General features: G+C 38.9%; 1 protein-coding gene across 1 annotated transcript in view; it reads left to right on the top strand.

Annotated features, from left to right (window-relative positions):
- Positions 1 to 471: 471 nt before the first annotated feature.
- The window catches only part of TBX20 (T-box transcription factor 20), a 54,013-nt gene continuing 27,481 nt past the window's right edge, over positions 472 to 27,003 (top strand). The window contains exons 1-6 of the mRNA XM_045564417.1: positions 472 to 1,155; positions 4,466 to 4,718; positions 5,718 to 5,882; positions 10,082 to 10,190; positions 14,630 to 14,788; positions 22,647 to 22,723. Of these exons, the coding sequence (XP_045420373.1) occupies positions 1,029 to 1,155; positions 4,466 to 4,718; positions 5,718 to 5,882; positions 10,082 to 10,190; positions 14,630 to 14,788; positions 22,647 to 22,723 (890 nt within the window). The 5' untranslated portion in view covers positions 472 to 1,028. The remainder of the gene's footprint in view (positions 1,156 to 4,465; positions 4,719 to 5,717; positions 5,883 to 10,081; positions 10,191 to 14,629; positions 14,789 to 22,646; positions 22,724 to 27,003) is intronic.

Below are 27,003 nucleotides of genomic sequence, written 5' to 3'. Positions count from 1 at the left end.
GGAGTCTCAACCCTGGGAGTTGCCCAGAGTAGGGGACCTGGCCCGTTGGCGCCGGCTCAGCCACACCGGTTTCCGCCCTACTCAGCACTTCCCAACTTTCTTTTGGAACTTTGAACGCGGGTCAGAAAAGAAATGGAAGAAGTGAGAACTTCCAGAGGCTTTTTCTGATCTCGGTCCCCGAACTGGGCCACGCCCGGATCCCGGGTGTTAGGCCGCGACAAAAGTGCCCTCTCCCGACAGTGCGCACTGCCCTCCCGCCCCAGGGTGCGGCGGTGCCCACGGCAACTGCGCCACCGTGGTGGGGGTACCCCTTTCTCCGACCCGGTGCCGCGCTCGGGTCCGGCAGCGGCGCGAGGGCACACGGGCGCCGCGCCCTAGGCGTGCCCTCCCCGCCTGGCCCAGGGCCCCGCCCCCGGCGGCGGAATCAGGAAGCGGTGACGTGGGGCGGCGCTGACTGGCTGCGGGCCGCCGGGATCGCCGCTGCCAGCAAATTAAGGCGCAGGGCCGCGAGCGCCCGGGCGCAGTGTCCGTCGCGCCGCGCTCCGCACGCCAGCGCTCGGGTTCCCTGGCGCCGGCGCCCTAGCTCGACAGGTAGCCAGCCACCTCCCTGCAGCTTGGGACGCTCCTGCTGTGCCCAGGCTGGGAGGAAGGAAAGATCCGGACTGGGTGCTCAGGGACCCCTGGGCTTTGCTCAGCTGATGCTCGTTTCCGGCTTCGGGCGGTGCAGTCTGTAGTCCTGCCGAGCGCGCTAGGGCGTGCGCCCCGCTGGAGTCCCCAGTTGGTCCTCTTCCTTCCTTTGCAGTTGGTTCGAAGTCTCCGCGGCTCCGGGGCTTTGCGGTGGGGGAGAGGAGAGGCCAGTGCGGAGCTCTGGGGAGGTTGGAACTGACCCTTCTGGGGTCCCCGGCTCCTCTGTGGCTGTGACTGCACTCGGAAACTTTGCGCTGTGTTTCGGGTCTTTGTCTTCCTTGGGGAAGCTGGACGGCAGTTCGGCAGACCCCGTCCCTGGCCAGGACCGCGCGCGGGGGGCCATGGAGTTCACGGCGTCTCCCAAGCCCCAGCTCTCCTCCCGGGCCAACGCCTTCTCCATCGCCGCACTCATGTCGAGCGGCGGCTCCAAGGAGAAGGAAGCGACGGAGAACACCATCAAACCCCTGGGTAAGTCGAGCCGTCTGGCTGTCCGTGGTGGGCAGGGGACGGACATGCTGCGCATTCGTCTGTCCCTCAGTCTCCAGGCCACGAGCCCTACACCGCGGATGGGAAGTTTTTCCTTTCGGCCCAAGTCTTCTTTGGGGGCCTCACAGTCTGTTACATACTGGGAGGGTCGCATCTTCCATTTGGTTTAGTCGCTCTCCCTGTTTGTCTAGAATCCCGTTGTCGGGTTGGACAAATAGGGATGTGTGTGTATGTACGTTTGTTGGAATAAAACCATTCAGGGATAAAGAATAATAACCCCCCTTTTAAGGCCCAACAGGATTTATTGGCGCATGTGACACCTGCTTGTGCATTTGAAACCAAGGAGACACTAAGCAACTTCTCAAGAAACCAGTTTAAATTTGTTTTCCCTCTGATTTGAATAGACTAAACAGCTCCTCAAAACCACTGTAGAGTGCTGTGGGATAAGCCAGTTTTCCCCACAGGAACATTTTCTTCGCAGAAGCTCCAGACTTATCAGTAAGACATCATTTTATAACTGTCGTCATTTTCGGTTGAGACTGGCAAAAACATTAACCAGTAACCATTTCCTAAATTCCTCAACTTTTAGTTATATTGTTTATTTAACAACCTTTGCCATTTATAGAAGACACTAGGCTCACAGTAAAGGGAAAGAGGAATTATGTTCTCCTTAGCACTAGTATGAATTGTATGGAAAAGCAACTGCTGGAGATAAGTGTTTTAAAATCCCGTTACAATTCAGACAGAAAGAAGTGTTCCCGACATCGTCTCTTGGGTCCTCAGGAAATAATTATTACATATCCTGATTATTTGGTATCCCTAAAATAGTAAAAATAGTCATAACAAACTTAAGGTAATTTTTCTTTTTTAACCCTCCTTTCCTCCCCCAACCTTCCCAACACTTTAACGTATTACAGCCAAATAATAATAATAATATGAAAGAAGAAGTGTTAGAGATGAAAAATAAGGTGCTTGGACAGAGAGACGAGAGAACTAAAATTCCTGTAGCAATTTAGAACCAAGGAAAAAGAAACCGGAAGATCTCCAGAAAACAGAAAGTCTCTCCTCCAAGGTTTTCACTCCTTTTCCCTGGTTCTTCCCCCTTACCTCGCCTCTAAGTCTAAACCTGCCAAAGAAATGTTAGCAACCCATAAAACAAACCCCAATTGTTTAGGGGGGAAAATAACTACCAATTTCAAAATCATATTGTGGGACTTCCCAACATTATCCACTCTTGTTTAGGGGGCCCCTGAATTCATTGCAAACACCCCCACCTTGGTTTGGTACCTAGCAGGAAAAGAGGATTTCAGGTTAAAATTCTTGACAGAAGTGCAGACAGGGAAACATGCCAACCTCAGCTGCACTGTCACTTCAATATTACTTCCTTCTCTCTTTTCCTAAGAAAAACCACTGTCTAAATTTATAAATTCTCGACTATAAAGCTGGCCCCAGCTCACAACACCCTGTCTATGCCACCACCACATTACAGTCTGTAAAATGAGCATCCTTCCCCTGGCTTTTGAGATAGACTCGGAAAGAACTAGCAGGCGTTCTTGTCTGCCAGTTCGGCACAGCACAATCAATGACTGCAAACCAAGGACTGGAGCAAGGGGAACACCTAAGGGGTTCTGTTAAAAGAGAATGTGGTACCTTTGTTAAAGCAAACTGTGGAATTGTGGAGGGGAGGGTTCCCAAAGTGTCCTGTGATTGCCCATTTAAACTTACAAAGTCTATTTAAAAGAACTGCTTTAGTCCACTAGAGCATTTATATTTTATTTTCTTCTTCCTCCACTTCCCAACCCTGACGCATTGGTCTGGGGCTTAGGGCATTTGCCTCTTTCAGTTGTCAGAAAATAAGAAAAATTTTAAGGCTACTTCTTAATATGACATTGTGTGAATGTATTTCTGAAAATATTAGTAGAAAATAAGATTTTGCCGTGGCCTGGTTCCCTTTCTTTGAATTTGAAAAAAAGATCAGGATGGCAGTTAATTTGATTATTACTAATTTAAAACATTTCCATGAGTTGGATTATCATTGCATGAGAAGAAAAGGTAAAATTTCTTTATTTCCTATTTTCGCTATGTCAAGGAGAAGTGTGGGAAATAACAAAACACTTTGTGATATATACATGTCACATATGCTATATCATCTACATGTACAATGTACATATGTACATTTAAAACTTGTTCTGATTCCTTGAGGGCACTTGGAACAGTGTTCTAAGTGATCTGATTCACATTGCTAATTCAAGTAGTTTCTTTTTTAAGGGATGGAAGATAATTGGGACGATTACAAAAGCCCCCCTGTATTCCATCAAAGTGACTGGTGTAGTCCTGGGCCCTTATCAGCTGTGGAGGAGAATGTTTGGTTCATAGGCAGTGGTATTCCAACCTGGTGGAGGATGGCAAAGCAATCTTCCCCCTTTAATGGCCTCTAGCCTAGGGTTGGGGTTGTTTTCCTCACTTCTAGCACATTTTTTTTTTTTTGTGAGAAAAAAATGATACACATCACCCCTCCATAATTGTTCCATGCCTAGTTCAAAAAATTGCCCATAGAGCCTGATCCTGTGATTTAGCAAACTTGATGCTAATGTCTTTTCCTAAGATCTTAGGCTGGAAGGAAATATAACATTAGAACATTTATAAAAATGTTCTAATCTCACTCTCTCATCTGTAAGCCTAGAAAAGTGAGAGCCAGGCACACAAGTGAAGTGACTATTTTTTTTTTTAAACCACATCTCCATTTTTCTCCCACCCCCCTATCATCCTTTCCCTTTTATCTTATGGGGAGAGGGCTCCAGGAGGGAAGGGAAGGTTCCTCTTAAAGTGAGGAAGGTGCTGATCTCCTCACTCCATGGGTCTCCATGGAGAGAGTCTCTCTTGGTTGTTAAAGAGGCAGGACTGGAACCAGGTCCCACACAACTGCAAAGTGTATAATTTGAGAAGGACAACTATAGGATTACTTGCTTTTCATTTCTCATGATCACCATGTTTTCCCTTCTCCACTCCTCACATTTTTATTCCCCAACGTGGGTTTCAGTAATGGTGGTAATAAGCCATGGCTCTAGAACTCACTAGTTTGGTTCAGTGAGTGAGCACTGGGCACCTCACTCCATGGGAATCCCAGGCACCATTTTGTATAGTGATGGGTAATGCCTACCATCCTGGAGTTTCTGAGCTTAACTTTTGCTGAGTCAAATCCAGGTGCCAATTTTAGTTACACTGTTCTCCTTTTAAGATCTTTCCTTGTTGAGCAATGTGAGCTGTCATTCTCCATTCTCTTTGCCTCCAGAGCAATTTGTGGAGAAGTCATCCTGTGCCCAGCCCCTGGGTGAGCTGACCAGCCTGGATGCTCATGGGGAGTTTGGCGGAGGCGGCAGCAGCAGCCCAGCCTCTTCCTCTCTCTGCACTGAGCCGCTCATCCCTACCACCCCCATCATCCCCAGCGAGGAAATGGCCAAAATTGCCTGCAGCCTGGAGACCAAGGAGCTTTGGGACAAATTCCACGAGCTGGGTACCGAGATGATCATCACCAAGTCCGGCAGGTAGTTGGGCCCTGGGGGGTAGGGAGTGGAGAGTCAGGGAGGAGTCCTGGATGGCTTAGGGGGCTTCCAGGAATTAGATGAGAGCCAGCTGGTTTAGGAGAACGGAGAGGCAGCTGCTCTCTAGGAGGGCTTCTCTCCACCAATTTGCCTTTGAAAAGAGCTGTGGAACTGGTTTCTGCTTTTGGGATCTGGCATGGGAAGCCCCACCCTAGCTTTGATGAGAAGGGCGCAGGGACTCTGGAGGTGCACTGCCTGGCAGAGCACAAGTCTCCGCTTCCTGCAGCTTGGGAGGGTTTGTCTGGATCTCCAGAGAAGGGCAATTTGTGCCCAGGGTGCAGGATGGGCTGCTGAGTGATTTGAGGAAGGTGGGTATGTCCCTTGTATCAGCCTCAATTTGCAGAAGCTGCCAGCTCCTATTAAAAACTAAAATTAAAATGGGGCGGAAGAATGAAATTCGAAACGATAACATTCCCAGTGGGAAGGAGGCATGGGGGCCTCTTGGCTCTGGAGACTGGCAGGCTCTGGCCCTGCAGGAAGCCGACGGGGTGCGGGGGATTGGGACAGGGCAAAGGCTCTGAAGGTCAGTGGTCTGCTGAATTTGGTTGCTCCAGCTCTTGGGACACTGGAAAATACCTGGAGGGTCTTTGAAACCCATCAGAGAACCCCGCTGTTGGCTCTTATTTTGCAGGAGTTTTCTCGCTGGGATGCGGGTGGCAGGACTGGGTCAGCTCCTGAGACTTTGGGTCCTAATGTGCTTGGTCATTAAAATGCATAGGATTTTCCCTAATCACAGACCTTTTGGTTTTAACACACACACACACACACACACACACACACACACACACACCCACCCCTTTTCACCTAGCAGTGAGGGCAAGGAGGGTTTGGGGACTGACCAGATAGGAAGGGGAGTTGGACTTTTTCTCTCCCTCCCTCCCTAATTCCAGTCAGTTCAGGAGGCAGTGTGAACAGGGGCGTTTCTCTCTGTCTCTCTGTCAGGAGGATGTTTCCAACCATCCGGGTGTCATTTTCTGGCGTGGATCCCGAAGCCAAGTACATAGTCCTGATGGACATAGTCCCTGTGGACAACAAGAGGTACCGCTACGCCTACCACCGGTCCTCCTGGCTGGTGGCCGGCAAGGCTGACCCTCCGCTGCCAGCCAGGTTGGTGATTTTTCGCCCAAGCAAAATGTGCCTATTAACTTTTCTGGCAGAATGTCTCCGCTTCTATGGATTTTAAGCAGGTTTGTTTTTAAAGCACCGGGCTCTGGGCAAGAAAGCATTCCAAGCTCGGACACTCCAGGATTGACTATGAAAAATGGGCTACTCTCTGAGAAAGGCAGTTTGTGCGTAGAGAAAACATTGATCTTTAATTTTATCTTTCATTATATAGTAATTCATTTCAAAGCTTTTCTTAAATTTTAATTTGAGTGTTCATTAGAAATGTGGACCCATTTTGTACACACACACACACACACACATCATTTTTAATTACTACTTAGTACCTGACTGATGAAATGGTTGCCCTAAAACCATTTTTAGAAGAGTGAATTTTAGTAAAGTGGTTGCTTATAATAAATATTTGTTAAGCATGTGGTTATATCTGCATATAATGAACATCATTTAGGTAAAATCATATTGTTTTTGACCAGTAAAGGGCTCAGAAATTTTAGTAAAAAAAGAAAAAGCCAACTCTTTTTTTCTTCCCTTTATAATTTTAGTGGATGAATATAATTCAACCAAAAGTTAATATTCTTTTACATGAAACATTGCTCAGTTAATATATTAGGGGTCATGTATGTTTATTTGTGTGGAAATCATTGCTTATAATGTTTTTCTGTGAGTATACTATTTAAAAAATCACAAGTAAACCTTTATTGTTGTTGCTTTAATCAAATGAGCATTTTGGCAGGGTGGGGGAACATGTATTTGATTAGATGAATAATAGCTGAAGTTATAGGAATCTAACTGCATAGTTTAATGTGAAACAAAGAATATTAGCTGACTGTATATTTTGGGTTCTAAAACCAAGCCTCACAGCATTTAAGTTGTTTTATGACTATCTGATTTTTTTGTTATTGACTGAAAGTTTGTATCAGAGCTAAGAATTTATTTAGATGTACAGATTTAGGAACTTTTAAGTTATGGCTGGTTCTTTGTAAGTGTCTTTTGTCTTGTCTGGAGTCATAGTCAAAGCATAGGATCAATAATTTACATATACAGTTCAAATAGAATATTAATATTAATTAGTAGTTGATCACATTATTGTGCTTATAGTATGTTAAGTGTGCTAGAGCAGAAGTCCCCAACCTTTTTGACACCAGGGACCAGTTTCATGGAAGACAATTTTTTCACAGACCTGGGGGCGGGCAGAGGCAGAGCTCAGGTGGGGATGTGAGAGATGGGGAGCAGCTATAAATACAGATGAAGCTTCCCTGGCTCACCCACCACTCACGTCCTGCTGTATGGTTGGTTCTTAATAGTCCATGGAGCAGTTGGTCCTTGCCCCAGGGTTTGGAGACCACAGCACTAGAAAAGAGATTGAAAGCAGTCTCTCAGAGTTTTCCATTCTCGTAAGAGACTAGGAAGGACATCTTCCTGACCCTTCCAAATCAGTATATTAAATAACAGTCAGGAAGGACTAAGATATTTTTAAAAATTTGCTACTCATTTTTTTAGTTGAGCAATAGTCAACAGTTTACAATAGATATTAAAATAATAGAGTTAGTGTTCTCTACTATTAAATAGCCAATTTACTATTATTCTTGAACTTCCTTTCAGACTTTTCAATATTGTTTTAAACAGAGAGAAAAAGAGAGAATGTATATTTTAGCAGATTCCTAACCATTTTCTGCAAGCAATCCCCCCTTTTTTCTAGTATTTCCTCTAAGAAGTTAATCATTCTTATTTAACATACATTTTCTTCCTATCTGAAGGTATGGGGAAGTAACTGGTGCAGGCCAGCAGGACTTTGGAAATATGACATGTCTTGTTTATGTTACTAATCTGTTCTGGTTGGAGAAGGAAAGTGTGTACCAATACACTATCTTAACTGAAGCATGTTTAAGCTATTGCTGGAATTTTAAGTCCTTGGGGGACTTGAGAGAGGAGGAGCTTCCTGTATGTTTTTTTTATTCATCCTAGTTCAGTTTATTTATATTGATATTAAATAAAAATGTTTAGTACATAATGGGATAGAAATATTCTAGATAATTTAGCAATTATTCTTTATTATTATTAAAAGAGCTTATTATATTTTCTACCTCCGTAAGAGAAACATGAAGAACTTGAGAGGCAATTAATTTTTGTACTGGTAGTAAGAATTTTTTGTGATTCTAGGTCTTTGAAGCATTTTATTTTAGACTGAAGTTCATCGATCAGTTATTTCTAATCAAAAGAGATCATGCTTGATAATATCATTTGATCATAATAATGGTCAAAATGTTATTTATGATCTCAAATAATGTTACATTTTCATATAGGTCATTTCCTTTCTTTTTCTTTAAAGCACATAATTGATATGTAAATAAATTAATATTCTATTAATGTGATTTCATATGGTGAATGTGATCCTGAAAGAGGGAACATCATATCAACTTTTAGGACTTTAAACAATTTTGGACTTTTTTGGAGGGAAGAATGTGGTTCTGATCATGAAAACAACTGCACCTATAAAGTTACAGCCTGGGAGAGATGACACTTGAAAAGTGGTTGTACTACCAAAGAATAATTGAAAGACAATTATGAGCACTCCTACTAAAAACAATGCAATAAACAGGCAGACAGATGCCTGAAGGCTTTAAAGTTCTTCCATAGGTCTGGTAAGAATCTTTGGTACTGTCAGCCTTTTTTGTGCATTGATCCTGGTGGGCTTTGTGAGTTTCAGCATGTGTACACAATTCTTCTATTCTTAGTCCTATGTGACAAAACATGGCACAGACTTCTTGTTCTTTACATGAATATTACAAAGAGAGGTTTTGTGACTTTTTTCCCTTTACTTTTGCCCCAACCAAAATATTTATGTTTAATTATAGTTATAAGGATCCTATATAAAATTTAGATACAAATAACTTGTTATATGGATAAAGAAATTCGTCTTATTAAATCAAAGATTTCATTTCCCCTTCATTAGTTCTGTAGTCTCTTTCTAACTTCCGAAAGATTTAAGTCAAGAAGATACTAGGATTGGGATTTACAAAGAGTTGTATTCAGGGTGATGGTCACAGGTAGAACAAATGACCTGCATTTAAATGTGAGTAAATAAAAGATTGCCTTCTGCATAGCAACTGATCAATAAATGATAAATAATTTTTTCCCTCCAAGCACTGTTTTGCTAAAGCTGTTTACAGATAAACAAATTGAATAATTTAAAGTGTATCCAGCTTGTTTCAACTCTCATTTAGTGAGCACAGAAACAGTTGATGGTGCAAGTAGTAATGTTTAAATTACCAGAAGCAATAGACTTTCAACTCTGATCTACGGGACTTTTAAAAGTTCTCCATGTCACTGTATTAAAATAACTCTGTCTTGCATTTATAAAGAATACAAACTTTAAACTGGGTCACCTTTAAGTTTTAAAAAATAGATTCTCTAAAATTATTTTCTCTTTTACATTCTTTTGTTTTCTCTTTTACATTATTTGGTGCAGTGGTTCATTCTTGTAATCTGTGCAACTTGGAAGACTGAGGTGGAAGGGTCACTTGAGCCCAGGAGTTCAGTACCAGCCTGGGCATCATAGCAAGATCCCATCTCTAAAACAAAGTTTAAAAAAAATTAGCTGAGTATGGTGGCATGCACCTGTAGTCCCAGCTACTTGGGATGCTGAGGTGGGAGGATTGCTTGAGCCCAGAAGTTCAAGGCTGTGGTGAGCTATGATCATGCTGTTTCACTCCAGCCTGAGCAACAGAACCAGACTCATCTGTAAAAAAGTAAAATAAATTTTAAAATTTCTTTATGCTTTCATTGGTTTTTAGACATGCTTGTAGTAGGAATTCATTATGCAATTAGTGTAACCTAGTTTATCTTTTGATAAACAATAAGATTTTGTGTTTGGCAGAAGTAGATCGGTAGCTAACTAGATAGATGGAAAAAGACAATACACCTTTAAAAAATGCCTTGCTCAGCAGATAATAGAAAATTGGTTAAGCATCACCTCTTTTAGATCATTGGAACATGAAGAAATACTTTACATGTTTTAGAGTTATTTTGGCATTGTAGTATTAATAAATTTGAGGCATATGGGGCAAATAAAATTTACCATTTACATCAGGTTTATGTATTCCTTTAGGATGAGAACATTTTATAACCCATAGAGACAGATTTTTAAAAAATATCTCGGTAAAATTGCCTTGTAACTTTCTTAGGCTGTATGTGCATCCAGACTCTCCTTTTACTGGCGAGCAGCTACTCAAACAGATGGTGTCTTTCGAAAAGGTGAAACTCACCAACAATGAACTGGATCAACACGGCCATGTGAGTATGGTGCCTTGGACTGTGCAGGTTCCTGGGATGGATGAACAAGTCACATAAAACTTCCTCTCTCTGAATTCCTTTCTAGTCTCCCTCTCTGCTTCCCACCTTCCATCCCTGAGTCATTCTATCAGAACATTATGTGTTCTTCAGGGAACCCTCACTGCTTTTGTCAAGAGGTCATTTACAGCAGCAGTCCCCAACCTTTTTGGCACTGGGGACTGGTTTCATGAAGACAATTCTTCCACGGGAAGGGGCACGGAGCTCAGGCGGTGATGTGAGTGATGGAGAGCAGCTGCAAATACAGATGAAGCTTCGGTTGCGACCGCTGCTCACCTCCTGTTGTGCTGCCCAGTTCCTAAGTTTCGTGGAAGGCAGTTTTTCCATGGACTGGTGAGGGGAAGGCAGCAGTGAAGCAAGGCCCAGTTTCTAACAGGCCGCAGACTGGCAGAGGTCCTGGGGTTGGGGACTACAGATTTACAGGGATGCTGTGTGCCATTTCTATGCAAGAGGATCAGGCATCTTCTATACCACGTATGTCCCAAGACTTCCCCAACTGTTTCACCACCTGAGCCAACTGAACAAAGGAAATAAGCATTTTTTGGAGGCTACTGCAGCCAGTTCTTGGGTTAAGCATCTAACTTCTGGCAGGGGTGTATCAGATAACAAAATGGCATAAAGGGAATGGAGCTAAGACCTCCTATGGGGGTTTCCCAAAGTGTGTTCCGTAGAACACATTCATGTGAGATGCAATAGAACAAAAGGGCTTTATGTCCAAATAACTTTGGGACGGTGCTGTTTACTTATTATGTAACCTCTTTTTGGAGAGTTCTGTGAATATTAAAGCATAGAGAATGCTTTAATATTAAATAATATTAATTAAAAACAAATACTATAATTAAAAACAAAAGTTTGATTTTATGTTAATAGTTTATTAAAATGTGGAAGAAAGGGAAATTAGAAATCTGAGCTCTTAATAATAGTTAATAGAACAAATGGCCATTGATGCAGGCCCTTACACATTTGATAAAATGCTTTTTTAAGCCACTGTCTTGGATGTGATTCCATACTCTTAAATAAAGAGTCATATAAAAATTCTGTTTTAGATTTTATGCTAAGCAAACTTTAGGCAGACTTACATACTACTTTTTTCTTTTTAAAAAACTTTAAAATTGCTACCTAATAATTATACATATTTATGGGTTACAAGTGTATTTCAATACATGTGTATGATATGTAAGTATCAAATCAGGGCAATTAGAATTTCTGTCACCTCAAACATTTATCATTTGTGCTGACAACATTCAAAATACTCTCTTCTAGCTATTTTGAAATACACAGTAAATTCTTGTTAATTATAGGCACCCTACTATGCTATAGGACACTAAAACTCATTCCTCCTATCTAACTATAATATGGAACCCTTTAACCAACCTCTTCCTATATTCCCCTTCTCTCTACCCTTCCCAGCTTCTTATAATAAGCACTATTCTACTCTCTATTTCTGTGAGATCAATTTTTTTTAGCTCCTATATGAGTGAGAATATGTGATATATTTGTCTTTCTGTTGCAGACTTCTTTTTGATGAGGAGCACGTTGTTTCTTTTTTGCTCCCCTTCTCAGAAAGCGTATGGGTATTTACATAGTTTCCTTGGTTTAGATATTCTGATGTAATTATTCTCTGTCTTATCCCCTTTACTGAGTATAGCTCTTGTTACTTAAGGTTTTAGCTTTTACTGGATCTGTGCAATTTAGAGGAAGTGTTTCAAAACCCTTCTCAAAAAAGATTGCCTTAGATAGATAAGAGAGTTCTTTTTTTTTTAATTTTTAACTTTTTTTCTCTTTTTTGTTCCCCACAAATACTGTCTTCTGCAATGAGAGTTTTAGATATGGTTTTAAGTGGTTAGAATAAACCCGGAACCAAATTAATAACTTCAGGCGTTACTCCTATCCATTTACCTTGTTTATTACAACTAAATCAGGGGAATCAGGTTAACTCACGTCTCTGCTGGAGGTGCTGCTGGCATATTGGAAGTAGGTTAAAGGGTTTTGTTGTTTTATGTATTAGAAAAGGTAATTGACCTTTATCTTTAAGAATGTTGGCATAATTGTCCTTTTCTTTTAAGATGCTTCCACTGACAGATTTTTTTTTTTTCAGGTTAAATTTTATGAAGTATCTGAGTAATTTTTTTGTAGGTCAATGATCATTCTTAATATCATTCATATTAAAATTTTTTTGGTCTAACTGAAATCCTTGAAGGGAAGAATGAAATTGTTTTATGGTTCTGGTATTTTCTACACGTGAGCTTGTAGAGGAATTATTTGGGTCTTTCTAAAAAGACTTGAGAGTGCATTTTGAGATCAGCTGTCCAGAATTGAAATGTTTTTCTTTTAACATCAGCTTCATGGGTGGTAAACTGGGTTTCAGGAGCTCTGGGTTCTAGCCTGATTATGCCAAGATTAGACCTTGACAAATTGTTTAGTCTTAGATGGTTGCCTATATGCATTTTCGCTTTAAAAGTTTTATATTTAATATAACCCTTTGTCACTGGAATTAGTGTTATGAAAACTACAAAGAAAGATTCTTAGATCCTATGTTGTTTAGCTAATTTCTTTGAATCAGTTCTGAAGAAGCTCCTCTTATAGATGCATTTTTGCTTTTACAACAGGAAACTTTTCTTATTCCCAGGAATTTCATGAGTGAAGCAGGCTCCATACTTCTGCTAGTGTTCTCTAGCCCCATGAGGTCTTGAGCAGAGTCAGGGAGCCCTGGGGGCTGAGAGACTTAGTCTGGGGTCTGAGCCTATCCAGGACCCTTTCCCAAAGGAAATTGACCTTTGCATGGTAGAAGTGAGGGAGGGAGGGGAAGCTTATTTAAAGCTTATGGCTTTTTCCATTTTGGTATATGTATGTGTGAGTGGATGGGAGTGATTTGAAAATCCTTCCTATCTTCTCAGTAGGACATATGATGAATGTTAAGTTTTTTCTTATATTATTAATAGTATTAGGAAGAAAATGTTTGCTTTTGTTGCTGTAAGTTTATTCCAGTTTTATGATTGGGTATCAATATCTTGAACTCCTTGGAACAAACAGATAACATTATCATTTTTTAAAGTTTATTTTGATTTATTTAAAGATTTCACTTGTTTTACTTATTCCTGTTCCAGTTTGGGATCATAAAAAGGCAGTGTGTTCAAAATTCAGTCCCAGTTAATGCCCTGTAACTTTCAGTTGGCTTACATCTCAGCACAGAGAGAGATTGATTATATATTGGTTATCACGCGGGTGACTAGTATATAACTCTGCTAAAGTCAATCAGCAGAAACAGTCATTCTCCACACCGTGTTAGCCAAGAAGGCAAGAGAGCCATCAGTTGCAACATCAGCAGTAGCAGCCAGCAGTGAGCACCATCAATCCTGCTGTACTGTTTATCAAATGTCTCCTGAGAACCAGACTCTCCTCTCGGTCCTTGGGGAGGAGAGTATACAATGTGAGCCCTCTCATCACGGGAAAGACATGCCCAATTTTGCAGATTTAGATAGGTGTCTGGGTGGCATGTGGGAAGATGTGGGCAACCTTCTATATCTGAAAGTGAATTTTATTGCCCAGATTTCATATGGTAAAATTTTATATTGTACTTTAAAACTACATATAAAAATATTATCTATTGGCTGCCTTGTTGACCATGGTATGTTTATGACTTCAGAGTATGTAGCAATTTTTATTAGCTATAGAGTGGAAGACGGCCATCACTGTGATTCAAGTTCAGTTTTATAACTGGAAGTGAGGAATCGAGGAGGCTGTCATAAATAATACAGTTCACATTTACTGAACACTTCCTGTTTCCTATGTGCTTTACAAAGGTCATATCATCTAATTCTCACCACAGCCCTATGAGGTTAGTACTATTTTTACATTTGAGAAAACTGGAGGTTGAAGAGGTGAGATCACTTGAGCTAAGATTAAAGGGCTAGCGAGTGGCAGATTCAGTGTTCTAACCCAGGTCTGTCTCACACCATACTGCCTTTCTAAATTGTTTCGTTTTCCCCCGTAAATAGTAATCTGGCCCCCTAGAATATATGATTTCTTATTTTAGAAAATTTAGACATGTGTCCTTTGGTCTAATCAGACTAGCAAACAAAAAATATTTTGGGGACTTTATTTTAAAAAATAAATAAAACTTATCCTTCAGATGACCCCCCTACAATCATTTCAGAAAGAACACTTGAAACAACATGTGTTACTCAGTTGTTTTGGTAAAATATGATTCGCCACAATGACTCTGAAGTATCTTATGAATGGAAAAGGTAGAACCTAATCTTAAAATTGACTTTGAAATTATAAATCTTATGGTTCTTTCTTTTTTTTTGGTCTCACTGTAAATTGGCCTGTCTAGCAGTGTAAATATATAAAATTCAGTACTTCCCATCTTTTTCTTGTAGATAATTTTGAACTCAATGCATAAGTACCAGCCGAGGGTGCACATCATTAAGAAGAAAGACCACACGGCCTCATTGCTCAATCTGAAGTCTGAAGAATTTAGAACATTTATCTTCCCAGAGACAGTTTTTACGGCAGTCACTGCCTACCAGAACCAACTGGTGAGTGTACAGGTCACAATCGAGTTCCTGCATAAGATAAGGGTTTAGGAGGTTCTTACATTTTCTGGGAGAGAAGGGATATCCCAGTACTCAAACAGATGTTCACTTCGGAGAGAGCCATAGAGTGGGAGCCCCAGGACCTTTCAGAGTGTGTGGAGTGACCAGGTATTGCACCATGTCTTCTAGAATCTTTAATGCTCTGGGTCAGGTTTTTCACTGCCTACTCCCCCACCCAAACCTGTCCCACTCTGCCTTCTCAAATGTTCTTCTCAGGAAAATTACCTGCCTCCTTTTCCTCCTCCTGATAACATGCATAACCATGTTCTTGTTGCTTCATAAAATGTAAAAGTTCAAATTTTCTGCAAAATTAAACATACATATTTTAGCCAAATGTCCGTTACTACTGGTACTTTCGATATTTGGTGGAGCTTATTTAGCTGTAATTTAGGGTAAGATAATTCTAGTAAAATGATTGTAAATGTCTCTTTAGATAACAAACCGCAGTAGGTAAGCATCTGTGTATTTAATTAAAATCAAGATATCTAATTTATAATATTGGGTTATATGTAGACTGAGCTTTGTTAGTCTGAAAATCCAAAATCCGAGATGCTCCAAAATCCAAAACTTTTTGAGCAGTGACATGACACTCAAGGAAATGCTCATTGGAGCATTTCAGATTTTAGATTTTCAGATTTGGAATGCTCAACTCATAAGCATAATGCAAATATTTCAAAATCTGAGATCCAAAACGCTTTTGGTCCCAAGCATTTCAGATAAGGGATAATCCGCCTATATTTTCTACTCTCTGTTGTATAACACATTTAAAATTTCTGCATTTCTTCATTCATAAGGTTTATTTCAACTTTATAAATATTTATCAAGATCTTACTAAGGGCTAGGTATTTTTAGATACTTCTCACACATTTTCTTCTTTTGTGGTCAGCATAGCTTGACTGGCTAGTGGCAGTGGTCACACTCTCTAGGTGAGGAAGCTGAGTCTAACAGAGGATAAGTAACTTTTCTTCAGTCAGGAAGGACCAGAAGTGGAATTCCTTTTGAGGTACCTTAGTAAAAAGAACTGGCATTCTCAGTTTACTTGACAAATTTGGTTGTTCATAGTCTCTCTAGGTCTTTCTATCTTGCTTTTATTTTATTACTTGTAGGTAGCCAGAACTGTTGCTCTCCCCTTGTCTTGATGTAGTATTGTGGGCTCTGAGTAAGTAACTGTTAGGTGTTGCCTGATAGATGGCTCAGAGTCCAGAGTGGGATGGCCAGCCCCGGGGATGCGGTGTAGGTTCTCTCAGGAAAGGCACGATGAATCTGACAGCACAGGTAGCCTGCACAGATGAGGGAGTGAAAGCCCAGAGAAGGGATGTGGGCAAGTGGCCAGAGTGGATCTGTAAGGCTTGGATAAGACTTCCCACCTATGATTTCTGCACAACTTTGAGTGGATTTCATTTCCCTACCATGGCTGTCATTTTCCCGACCTGTAATCTGGGGCTAATGACTGATCAGACCATTTAGGGGACTGCTGTGAAGGTCAAACGTAATGGTGTATAAACAATAAACATGCCTTTGGAAACTGTAAGGGCACATAGAATGCAGATATTATAAGTTCAGAAAAGAGTTCTGAAACATTTGCTTCATTTTTTACTAATTGAATTTATAGCTTTTATAATATAAAACATTAGATTTATACTAATTTAAGAAATTCTGTGGATGTTTGGGAATGACATAAAAACTTGTCATGTGGAAACTTCATTGCTTTTATCAGAATTCTCTGTAAAGAGGGCCAAAGCAAGAATAGGTAAATAGGGTTTTTTAAAGTGAAAATTATAGGGATAGAACAAAACTTAAAGAAAGTTTCTAAATATATTGCCTCAGGTTTAGTTTAATAGGTGAAAGAGCATTCCTGAATAAATGCTGATGGGACCTCTCATATCATGGTACACTGGAATAGAATGGTATTATTACCCTTCTATTATTATTTTCATAATAACAATAGCTAACATTTGGGTACTTACTATGTGCAAGGCACCATTTGAAGTGCATTATTTTATTTAATCTTTACAATGATATTACAAGATAGGAGCAATAGTATTTTTATTCAGCATCATACAGTTGGGAAAATTGAGTCAAGAGTTAAAAAAGTCATCTGAGGTGATCTTCCTCCTCCCATCACAGATTTGAATCCAGGTGGTTAGAGTCAAGAGTCAGCGTCCTTAACCTCTATGTTGTAGGTGTCTGCTGTTTCTAAGGAAACAGAACTTCACCTCCTCTCAGCTTTTGACCCTGATGGGTTCTGTGATGTTCTTTTTTAGAGGGTTCAAACTTCTTATGTTCATTTTTTTAAACCAAATGTAATGTGCACACTGCACAGAAGCAAGTGTGACAGGATGGTGACCATCCTAAACTGGAGGTCAGAGTATCAGCTAAGCACTAGCTGCATCAAATAGGAGCCACGTCCATTAATGACATTATTTCATTTAATTCTTTTTTTTTTTTTTGAGACAGAGTCTCACTCTGTTGCCCAGGCTAGAGTGAGTGCCGTGGCGTCAGCCTAGCTCACAGTAACCTCAAACTCGTGGGCTTAAGCGATCCTCCTGCCTCAGCCTCCCAAGTAGCTGGGACTACAGGCATGTGCCACTATGCCCGGCTAATTTTTTCTATATATATGTTTTTAGCTGTCCGTATAATTTCTTTTCTATTTTTAGTAGAGACGGGGTCTCGCTCTTGCTCAGGCTGGTCTCGAACTCCTGAGCTCAAACAATCCGCCCGCCTCGGCCTCCCAGAGTGCTAGGATTACAGGCGTGAGCCACCGCGCCCGGCCCATTTCATTTAATTCTTGTTCTTCTCTTTATTTAGAAAATTTCCAAATATATAAAAAATTCAACTAATGGTAAAATCAACTTCATGTATCCCTCCACCCAGATTTAACAATTATTTTTTGCCACATTCACTTTACTTCTTGTTCTCTTCCTCACCTCTTCCCTCTCTCTGCGTGTATACACGCTGTTCCCCTTCCCTGAATCATTTGAAACTAAGTAGCATGTATCATGACGCTTTACTTCTAAATACTTCTGCAAGCGTATTCTGAGAGCAGGACATTATTCTTGTAATCCTAACATTTTTATCACAGCTAAGGGAATTAATAGGAGTTATTTCTTTATATTACCTAATATTCAATTCATATTAAAATTTTTAGGCTGGATCAACAATGTCTTTGATAATCTTTCTACCCCCAAATAACCTCTGAACTAGGATTCAGCTAAAATTCATGGTGTGGATTTATTACTTTTAGTTCACAAAAATCTTTCCACATTTTTTTCTCAATATCAGATTTCATTCTGACACTGATCTCCTGAGGAAGACCTCATGAGTTCCATTTTGTAGGTAAAGAAACTGAGGTCAGAGTGGTTAGGACATTCACCCAAGGTCACAAGTCTGGTGAGTAACAGAACCATCATGAGGTTTTGATCTTCTTGGACTTAATTCTTCCTTTTTGGTGGCATCATGACAGATTGCACGGCCAAGGAATTGACCACTGACAGTGTGAAAGGTTTGAAAACTGAATTTGAAAATGTGGCCAAATTAAAATAGGTTAAGATACTAATAAATACACATTCCAACACTAGTTGCCCCTTTTGCAAATGTTTTTTTCTAATTGATATCATAAATGGGATCAAAATGCATCTATGAGTGCCCAGGTGTTTTTTATTGCATCATTAAATATAAAGATTAATATGATTAGTATGTCCTTTCATTGCTAAATAACCCACAATGGAAGTTACTAAATTCACAGTTAATTTCTTTAATAGATCCTGCTGTGTGTGTTTATTTCTATGCATCCATCTTTAAAACCATAGTCCCTAGCACAAAGCATATACCTATAAAATTGAAATCCAATTAATAGTCAAAGATTTGACTTGGTACCCTGATGGGCCAGTTTTACAAATGGTTTATAAACCTCATAAGAACAATCAAAATTCATATAGCAGGTGCTCAATAAATGTAAGTGGAATGAATCAATCAGCTTGGGGGTTAGCATTTTCATTAGTCCTGTGCTTATTTCTGAAGTTATCCTTGACTCTTTCTAGGCCTCCTCATGTATACTATGTCTTCATCGCTAAACGAAGTTTGTGTACTGATTTTCCTTTAGCAAATATATAGTAAAATAAATATATAGGGAAGAAATAAGGTAAACATATACTAAGGATAGTTTAAATATTAGAATTTTTCTGTGCACAAAGAACAAAGAGGTAAAAGGAAAGGAAGGAATATTTAAAAGTTCACATTTAAGACCACTTTCATATATATTAAGCTTTGGGTCAGACTGTTATTTTTATGTCTATTAACATCCAAATCAAAATTTCCAGTCGAATTTGTGAAAAAACTCATTTATTGTGGCTGGTAATTTCATTTGTAAGTAATGAAAATGGGACCTTTTTTGCTATTTCTTTCTCTGGTTTTTGCAAGTGAATGATTGCATTTCTTTATATTATTAGATAAAAGCTAAATACATTACACTTTCAACAAAGTATTTTATAATTTAAGATTTAAAGGTCATGCATTGTTTTGGAGCAGGCAGACCATTGTTGTAGAGTTGAAGTGTAGGTCAGGTTTCATTTTTAAATGGCTTTGGTCAGATTTTTTCCTGATAATTGGAAAAATGGTCTCTGAGGGCCAATTTCACCATATAGCTGCGAACCCCAGCTCAATTCAGAGTCCAGCGATATCACAGAGAATAACTACTGCAAATGGTCCCCTTCTCTTTGGCACAGCGGGTACTGTCAAATCTGCCCTCCAATTATACATACATTTGTTTACAGATAATAGAGATGTTGAAAGAGTGAATTTTCTGGCCAAGGATTACATTATGTTCTATATTCCTGAAATAATACATGAAAAACAGGGTTGTATTTTAGACTATAATTTGGATATATGTAGAGACATACACTAAACAGCAAGATTCTTTAAGCACATACTACTGTCCTTACTTGTTAACACTTTGTCTTCACAAAGTGAGAAACATTGTTGCTTTTAAAAATTGTTTTTGAATTATAAAGAAGCCATATTTCTTGTTTTTCTACACCTGATGTTTGATGGGCATATTGTTCAATAGCATTACAAGCGACAGGCGTCCTATATTAGGACGTGGAATGAAATGATATCCAACTGAAATCACTGTCTCTAACTCAGCTCCTTCCTCTCATCCATTCTCAGGTGTGTTATTTGAGAAATAATATCCAAATTTCACAAAGGGATATAAAACCAAACCTTAAAAATGTATTTATTTCTATATAACTTTTATTTAAATATTATGGCATAAAAGCTGTCTGACCTTTTAAAAATGTGTAATTACCTAGAATATTAAAATTTTGCTATTTAAAACTTATTTTATCTTAAAAACAAAACAAAATGCTTTTTATGTAAACTCATGGCTTCACCTAGTCTGTAACTGGTAAAAAGAGGAAATCATATTTCTGATGATTTTTTCTTGAATAAACATTTCTGGGGTTCTTATTGTGGATACCCTGGTAGTTCTTCTACTAGATATGTTTCCTGACAGTGTCTCTGGAATATTTCCTCCACTGGCAGGTCTCTTTACTTTTCAACTTTATATACGTGCTATTTGAAGGGAGACTGATCCTTATTGCTCTACCCGACAGTTTCCATTTGAAATTTTCATCTGGGTTCAGTTCACCTTTATGGTCACTAACCATGCAGGGGATGTGGCACCATCTTCTTTCGTGGCCTTTAAAGCCACTTCCAGTTTGGGTTAGCTGTGCATGGCTCTGCCTGTGCCACTGAATATTAAGCTCCACTGGGGAGAGACCACGTGTTCTTTCCCTTTGCACCATCCGCCATCTAGTGCAGCGCCTGTGCGTGGTGATCAATCCTCATTAAATATTTGTTGATGAGTCATTGTGAAAGCATATTCATATTTCAAATTATAATTATAGAAAGAGACATAACTCCTGTCCTAGAGGATTTTAAAATCTTGTTAGTATTTATAATCTTAGAGAATACTGATTGCCTGGGCTTCAGAAGATGTTTACAGTTTATTTCAAACAAATAAAAATTTTCTCTTTCTTCCTGTAAATTGACCTTCACAAATAAGTCCTGGTCTGAAATGGCTGAAATAGACCTCACTCTTGAGAAAATCGTGGCCAAATATGAGGAAAGGTTCTCTGTCAGCTGTTCACGGCCATATATTAGAGGCAGCCTCAGGGGTTCCTGTGTATTTCCTCATATGCATACTTTAAGCAGCTGTTGCTATCCATTGAGAACAGGTTTCTTATTTATCTACCTTATTTCCTTCCCTGTCTTACCAATTTCCATGTCTAAGCTGAAAAGAAAATTAGTTGCTCTATAGTGCTCTATAGTGAATATTCATGGGCTAAAAGTGAGTGTTTCTGAGGCACTGTCAAAGGCCCTTAAAATTTAATATTTTCAGTCAGTCTGATAACTTGCCAGTGTTATTGATAGAGGAGTGTCTGTGGTCAGGATAGTGTGGGAGTTTCCATTTTAAGCGAGGTAAATAGCTTCTTTGCTGTTTGTTCATTGGGTTAGCTCACATTAAGAAAATATGAAGAAGAAAAAAGCACTTTTCTTTTGCAATGAAAAAGGGAATTCCTCTGCTTCTGTTAACAGTTTTAAATGAACTATAGATATACTCTAGTCAGAGGAAAAGTTGTTTTTTGGCAAAATGGAATTTCAAACTGTTTTGATTATTTACTCTTTACTTTGAAAGAGGAGAACATGCCTCAATCTATAACTTTCCCCCCCTGTTAAGAATATTTTGTATGTGTTTCTCTCTAAAGATTAACAGAAGTTCTAATTTTGATGCTAAGGAGCTCTGACTCTTTGAAGCCTTCCTTGGTTCTCATTCAGTTACTGACTTGTTGTTGCTTGGCCCTTACATTCTTTGTGCCTCAGTGTGATTATCTGTCTGATGAGACGATGGGCTAGATGGTCTCTCGGGTTCCTTTCAGCTCTAACATTCAGGCATTTTCCATGTTGAGTATCTTTTAATCAGCATTTCCTTTATTTTTTCTTTGCAACCTAATGTATTTTCCTGCAGAGGCACAGTGCATATGATTTAATGGACATTTCTACATTCATATTAGTCCTGTGGGAATTATGAATACCACAGCATAGACACTTAATATTAATACTTAGATTGTTTCTTATTAGAATGCATTTTTTCCCATATAAGCATAGAGTTTATAAATAACATTGCATGGAAGGATAACTAAAGATGAACTAATCTGATTCTAATTTAGTCAAATGGAAAGGGGAACATTTATATTCTGAAAGCTTTATATCACGTATTTATGTCATATATATCAATATAGTATTGAACATGAGGCTATTATTGGCCATTTTATCTTTTTATCTATTATGGTATGTATGTGTGCTCATAGTATTAACAAAAGATGTTGCCGAGTCAGAATGAGACAGCATTCTTGCTTTCATTCCCCATTCCCAGCAACACTGGAATTCTGCAAAACTCTCTCCTTTGGGCAGGTCCCCATTCTGCACTTCAGCCCTAGCCATTCACTAATCTCTTAAATGCCTGACACTCCAGTTCATGTCCACCTTTGCCTGAAAGGCCCCCATCCCTAACTGTGTCTATCCATTGACCTCCAGCCTGTCCTCAGATACCTCCTTCTCTCTGAGGCCTTCCCCTGCCATCCCACCTGGCCGTGATCCGTCCCTCCTGTGAACTTGTCTAGCACTCTCCACCCTTCTCATGACACAGAGAGACATGACGATATTCTCCATGTGCCATTTCTCATTTTACTTCCTTAGCCTTGGAAATGATATTGTTTTGTACCCGTTCTTTCCTTTCTAGATAACCAAGCTGAAAATAGATAGCAATCCTTTTGCCAAAGGATTCCGGGATTCCTCCAGGCTCACCGACATTGAGAGGTAATGAGAATTTTCTGTTTACTTTCTTGTTCAGAAAGATCAAACGAAAAGGGAGTTTGTAAGACATACTCCTTTTGACACCAAAAAACCATAACCATATTGTATACGGTTTCCAACTCTCTGCACCCCCTTTCCTTCCAGTTACAAACCCTGCAGATATGCAGCTGCTGCAGCTGGATCTATTATATGCTCTGAGTGAAGTGGTTTCTTTGGTCAGGAAATTTATTCCACTGTAAAAAATAGTCTTTGTTGTTATCAAAGACTTAGTCCTCTTGATAATATTAAGCTTCATGTCTTCATGAGTGGCAATCTGCAGAGAAACAGAACTTTGATAGCTTTTTCCTTCCAAAGTAGATATACTTGCTAACACAAAGAGTATAAGGCTACTTTGAAATTTTGAAACAAGGAGATGTTTAATTCAGGGTCACATAATTTTACCTATAGAGTGGATTGCTTGTATTAATAGGAGAAACATCATGTCTAAGGACCCTCTAAGAAGATAAGTGACAATCATGTGCCTATAACCCATTTTTTACTCCATTAAAATGGTTCATGCAGTTTGAGACTATCTGGGTGATGAGTAATGACTACATTGAGATCCATAGGTTGCACGGTATGAATGACAAAAACTGTTTTTCAAAGAAAAGATTTTTCAGCCTTATTGACTATTTGTATTTCTAAAACACACTAACTTACTCTTTTATGGGACCCAACATTTTTACTGATGGGTGTGGGGAGGAGCTACGCTAGCCACCAGCCCTCTAGTTTACTTTATCTTCACATCTTTGCGTGATTTCCCTACTAGCCACGACATAGTTGTACCGAACTCTTTGTTACCTACCACATGGCCACTTCTGACCTCAGCACTGTACCCAACCTGTCTTGGCAACTCAGTGATTACATGTTTTAGCAACCTCTGTCTGAGTCTTCCTAAGCCTTCCCAAATGGCAGAGCATAGAGGGGAGGTTTGATTTGGGGGAACAGATTAAGAGGCTCAGTGGGGAGGCAAAGAAGCCAGCAGGAGAGGCCGAATGTTGGGCAGAATTAGAGATTAGTGCATATCATGTGTTCTGTCTCAGACCAGGGAGTAAGCATGATCTATTGGGGGAAAAAAGTCATACGTCGCATGATCTATTGGGGGAAAAAAGTCATAGGTCAGAGTCCCAGCTCTGCCTTTTCTGGTGAAGTTGCCAGACCTCCCAATCTATTCCTTCATCTAGAAAATGGAAACAATAACCCTGTTCACTTAAAAGATTTATTTTGAGAATCAAGCAAGCTGACATTCGTGATAGCACTTTATAAATCTAAAAATGTAAAATAAGTTCCTCATCTTGTTAAATGAGCATTCCATCTAACAGTTCTTATCCCATCTAATACTACTTTTAATGGTTTTTTTTAAAATTTCAGAATATTACAGGGGCACAAATATAAACTTCTCCTAGAGTAAAAATAGCCCTGCAGTTGCACATGGCTTATGAGATAGAAGTACCCAGTCTGACTGCCCTTTAGAATGACAGATTTGATAATGCACGTGGCCACATTTTCTAATTATTGAATAAGCATCCTGATGTGGGAGCTCTCACACGTGCGTGATGCTAAGTCGCCTTCAATGGTCTGAGGGCCAAGAGAGCACTCTTACATGACTAGCTGAAAGTTTGCAAGATGACCTAAGTAGTGTGAAATTGGCCAAGGTTTTGGATTTCATTTCCAGGTATTTAAGTCTGAATTTTTCCTAAACAGCCTTTGGGGATGGGACAAATCAGATCAATTGATCTTTAGAGACCTAAAGAAATTAAATTAGTCTGGAGTCAGTTACTGCACTAAACCATCTAGTAATTGAATTGCTCCTTGTAACTGATTGAAAACAGCCCTATCTGTAACAATATAGGGAGCTTTTCTTTATAAGAGATCTGAGAGAAAAACACATCTTTTTATGACATGATGACAGATATTGCACTTTTCTAACCTAATTGAATATGATGTTATAAATATGTGACCTTAATGATTTCAAGTTTCCAGTTCTAGATTTACAACTTACACCCAAACAAAAATGCCCGTAGGATTGGATCTGTTTGCCTATACCTCTAAACTCACAGTGTTATTATTCCTTCTATAACTGCACAAGCTTTTGGGATACTCTTAAACGCATCATAGTTTTCTTGCTCTAATTTTACTAGGTTCTGTTCAGATACTTTAATATCTCACTTTGTGTGTAGCCTTACTCTTCAGGGGACATCATCTTCCTCATTTATAAAAGAAAACCCACCTCATTAGCAAAAGTAGAAAGTATTTTCATTAATGGTCTGTACATATACCTACTACGGCCAACTAAGAAGCAAACCAAAAGCCCAAAGGGTTGTCTTAATGTAATCTAATTTCTAGTTACTCAGATTGGAAAAAGAATTATCAGCTGGTTCCATAAAATAAATAACCTAGACAGCCTTTTGGTTGGCATTTTGTTTTTGTTTTTTGAGGAAGCACTTTGTACGGTACATGAAGGCACACTGTCACTTCTGGGAAAGGAAAAATAACTGGGAGGAATTATTTATGTCTTATTCAATTTAAGTTTCTTTTATTAATTTTTTTCTTTTTACAAAAAAGTTAATGGTTATTGCAGAAAATAGACAAGCAGAAAAAGGGGATTAAAAAGCAGTGAAATCACATTTACTCAGAAATAACCACTAGCAAAACTTTGTTATATGTTCTTCCAGATACTTTCCTTTGCATGTATAAACATTTACTTCTTTTAAAGTTTATCATGTCATCTGTATTATTTTTAATCATTTTCTCCCTTAATATCGATAGATATATGTCTGCAGTACACTTTTTAGTGGCTTCCTAATTTTCCATTATGTACCAAAATTTATTTGACCAATCCTATGTGTTAGTTATTTAGGTTTCTGGTTTTTTGCTATTACAAATAATGCCAGGAGGAAAATATATATCTTTATACATATTCCATCTTACCATAGGATAAATACCCCCAAATAAAAATGCTGGGCCCAAGGATATATATATATATATATATTATATCATATATATATATATATTTTTATCATAGTGTTATTTTTAATTGTTTTTGGAAAAAGAACCTAAATGTTCTGTAATAGGGGAATGGTTTAATAAACTTCATAGTCATGCAATGGAATTCTAAAAATTGTAGTAAAATATACATAACATAAATATTACCATTTTAACCATTTTTCAGTGTACAATTTAGTGGCATTAAGTACATTCACAATGTCACGCAACCATCACCTCTATTCATTTCCAGAATGTCTTCATCATCCCAAACAGAAACACTGTACCCACTAAAATAACTTTCCATTTTCTCTCCCTTTGAGCCCCTGGTAATCTCTATTCTATTTTCTGTCTTTGAAGTTTTCTAGTCCAGGTACCTCATATGAGTGGAAAGATACACAGTTGTGTGTCACTTAACAGCAGGGCTACATGCTGAGAAATGTGCCCTTAGGCACATGTCATCATGGTGGGAATGTCATAGAGTGTACTTACACAAAGCTAGATGGTGTAGCCTGCTCTACATCTAGGCTACATGGTACAGCCTATTGCCCCTGGGCTACAAACCTGTACAGCATGTGGCTGTACTGAGTACTGTAGGCCACTGTAACACAATGGTGGGTATTTGTATATCTAAAGATGGAAAGGCATAGTAAAAATAAAGTATAAAAGATAAAAAATGGTATACCTGTGAAGGGTACTTACCATGAATGGAGCTTGCAGGACTGGAATTTGCTCTGGGTCAGTCAGTCAGTGAGTGAGTGGTAAGTGAATGTGAATGCCTAGGACATTATTCTATACTGCTATAGATTTTATAAATATTTTACACTTAGGCTATCCTAAATTTAAAAAAATATTTTCTTCAATAATAAATTAACCTTAGCTTACTGTAACTTTTTAAAATGTTTAATTAAAATTTTTAAAAAATTAAAAACTTTAAAAAATTAGAATTTTTAATTTTAAAAACTTTTTTATTCTTTTGTAATAACACTTAGCTTACAACATACACATCCCACAACTGTACAAAAATTTGCATTATGGTGTTATTCTGTAAGATTTTTCTATTTTTTAAATTTCTTTTTTGTACTTTTTAAACTTTTTTCTTAAAAACTAACACACACACACATTAGCCTAGATCTACACAGGGTAGGATCATTAATAGATTAATGATCTATTCTACCTCCACATCTTGTTCCACTGGAAGGTCTTAGGAGCAGTAACATGCATGGAGCTGTCATCTATGGTAATAATGCCTTCTTCTG

Source organism: Lemur catta, chromosome 11 (genome assembly GCF_020740605.2).
Source record: "Lemur catta isolate mLemCat1 chromosome 11, mLemCat1.pri, whole genome shotgun sequence".
Lineage (NCBI taxonomy): Eukaryota > Metazoa > Chordata > Mammalia > Primates > Lemuridae > Lemur > Lemur catta.
This window is presented reverse-complemented; position numbering and strand designations above follow the sequence as displayed.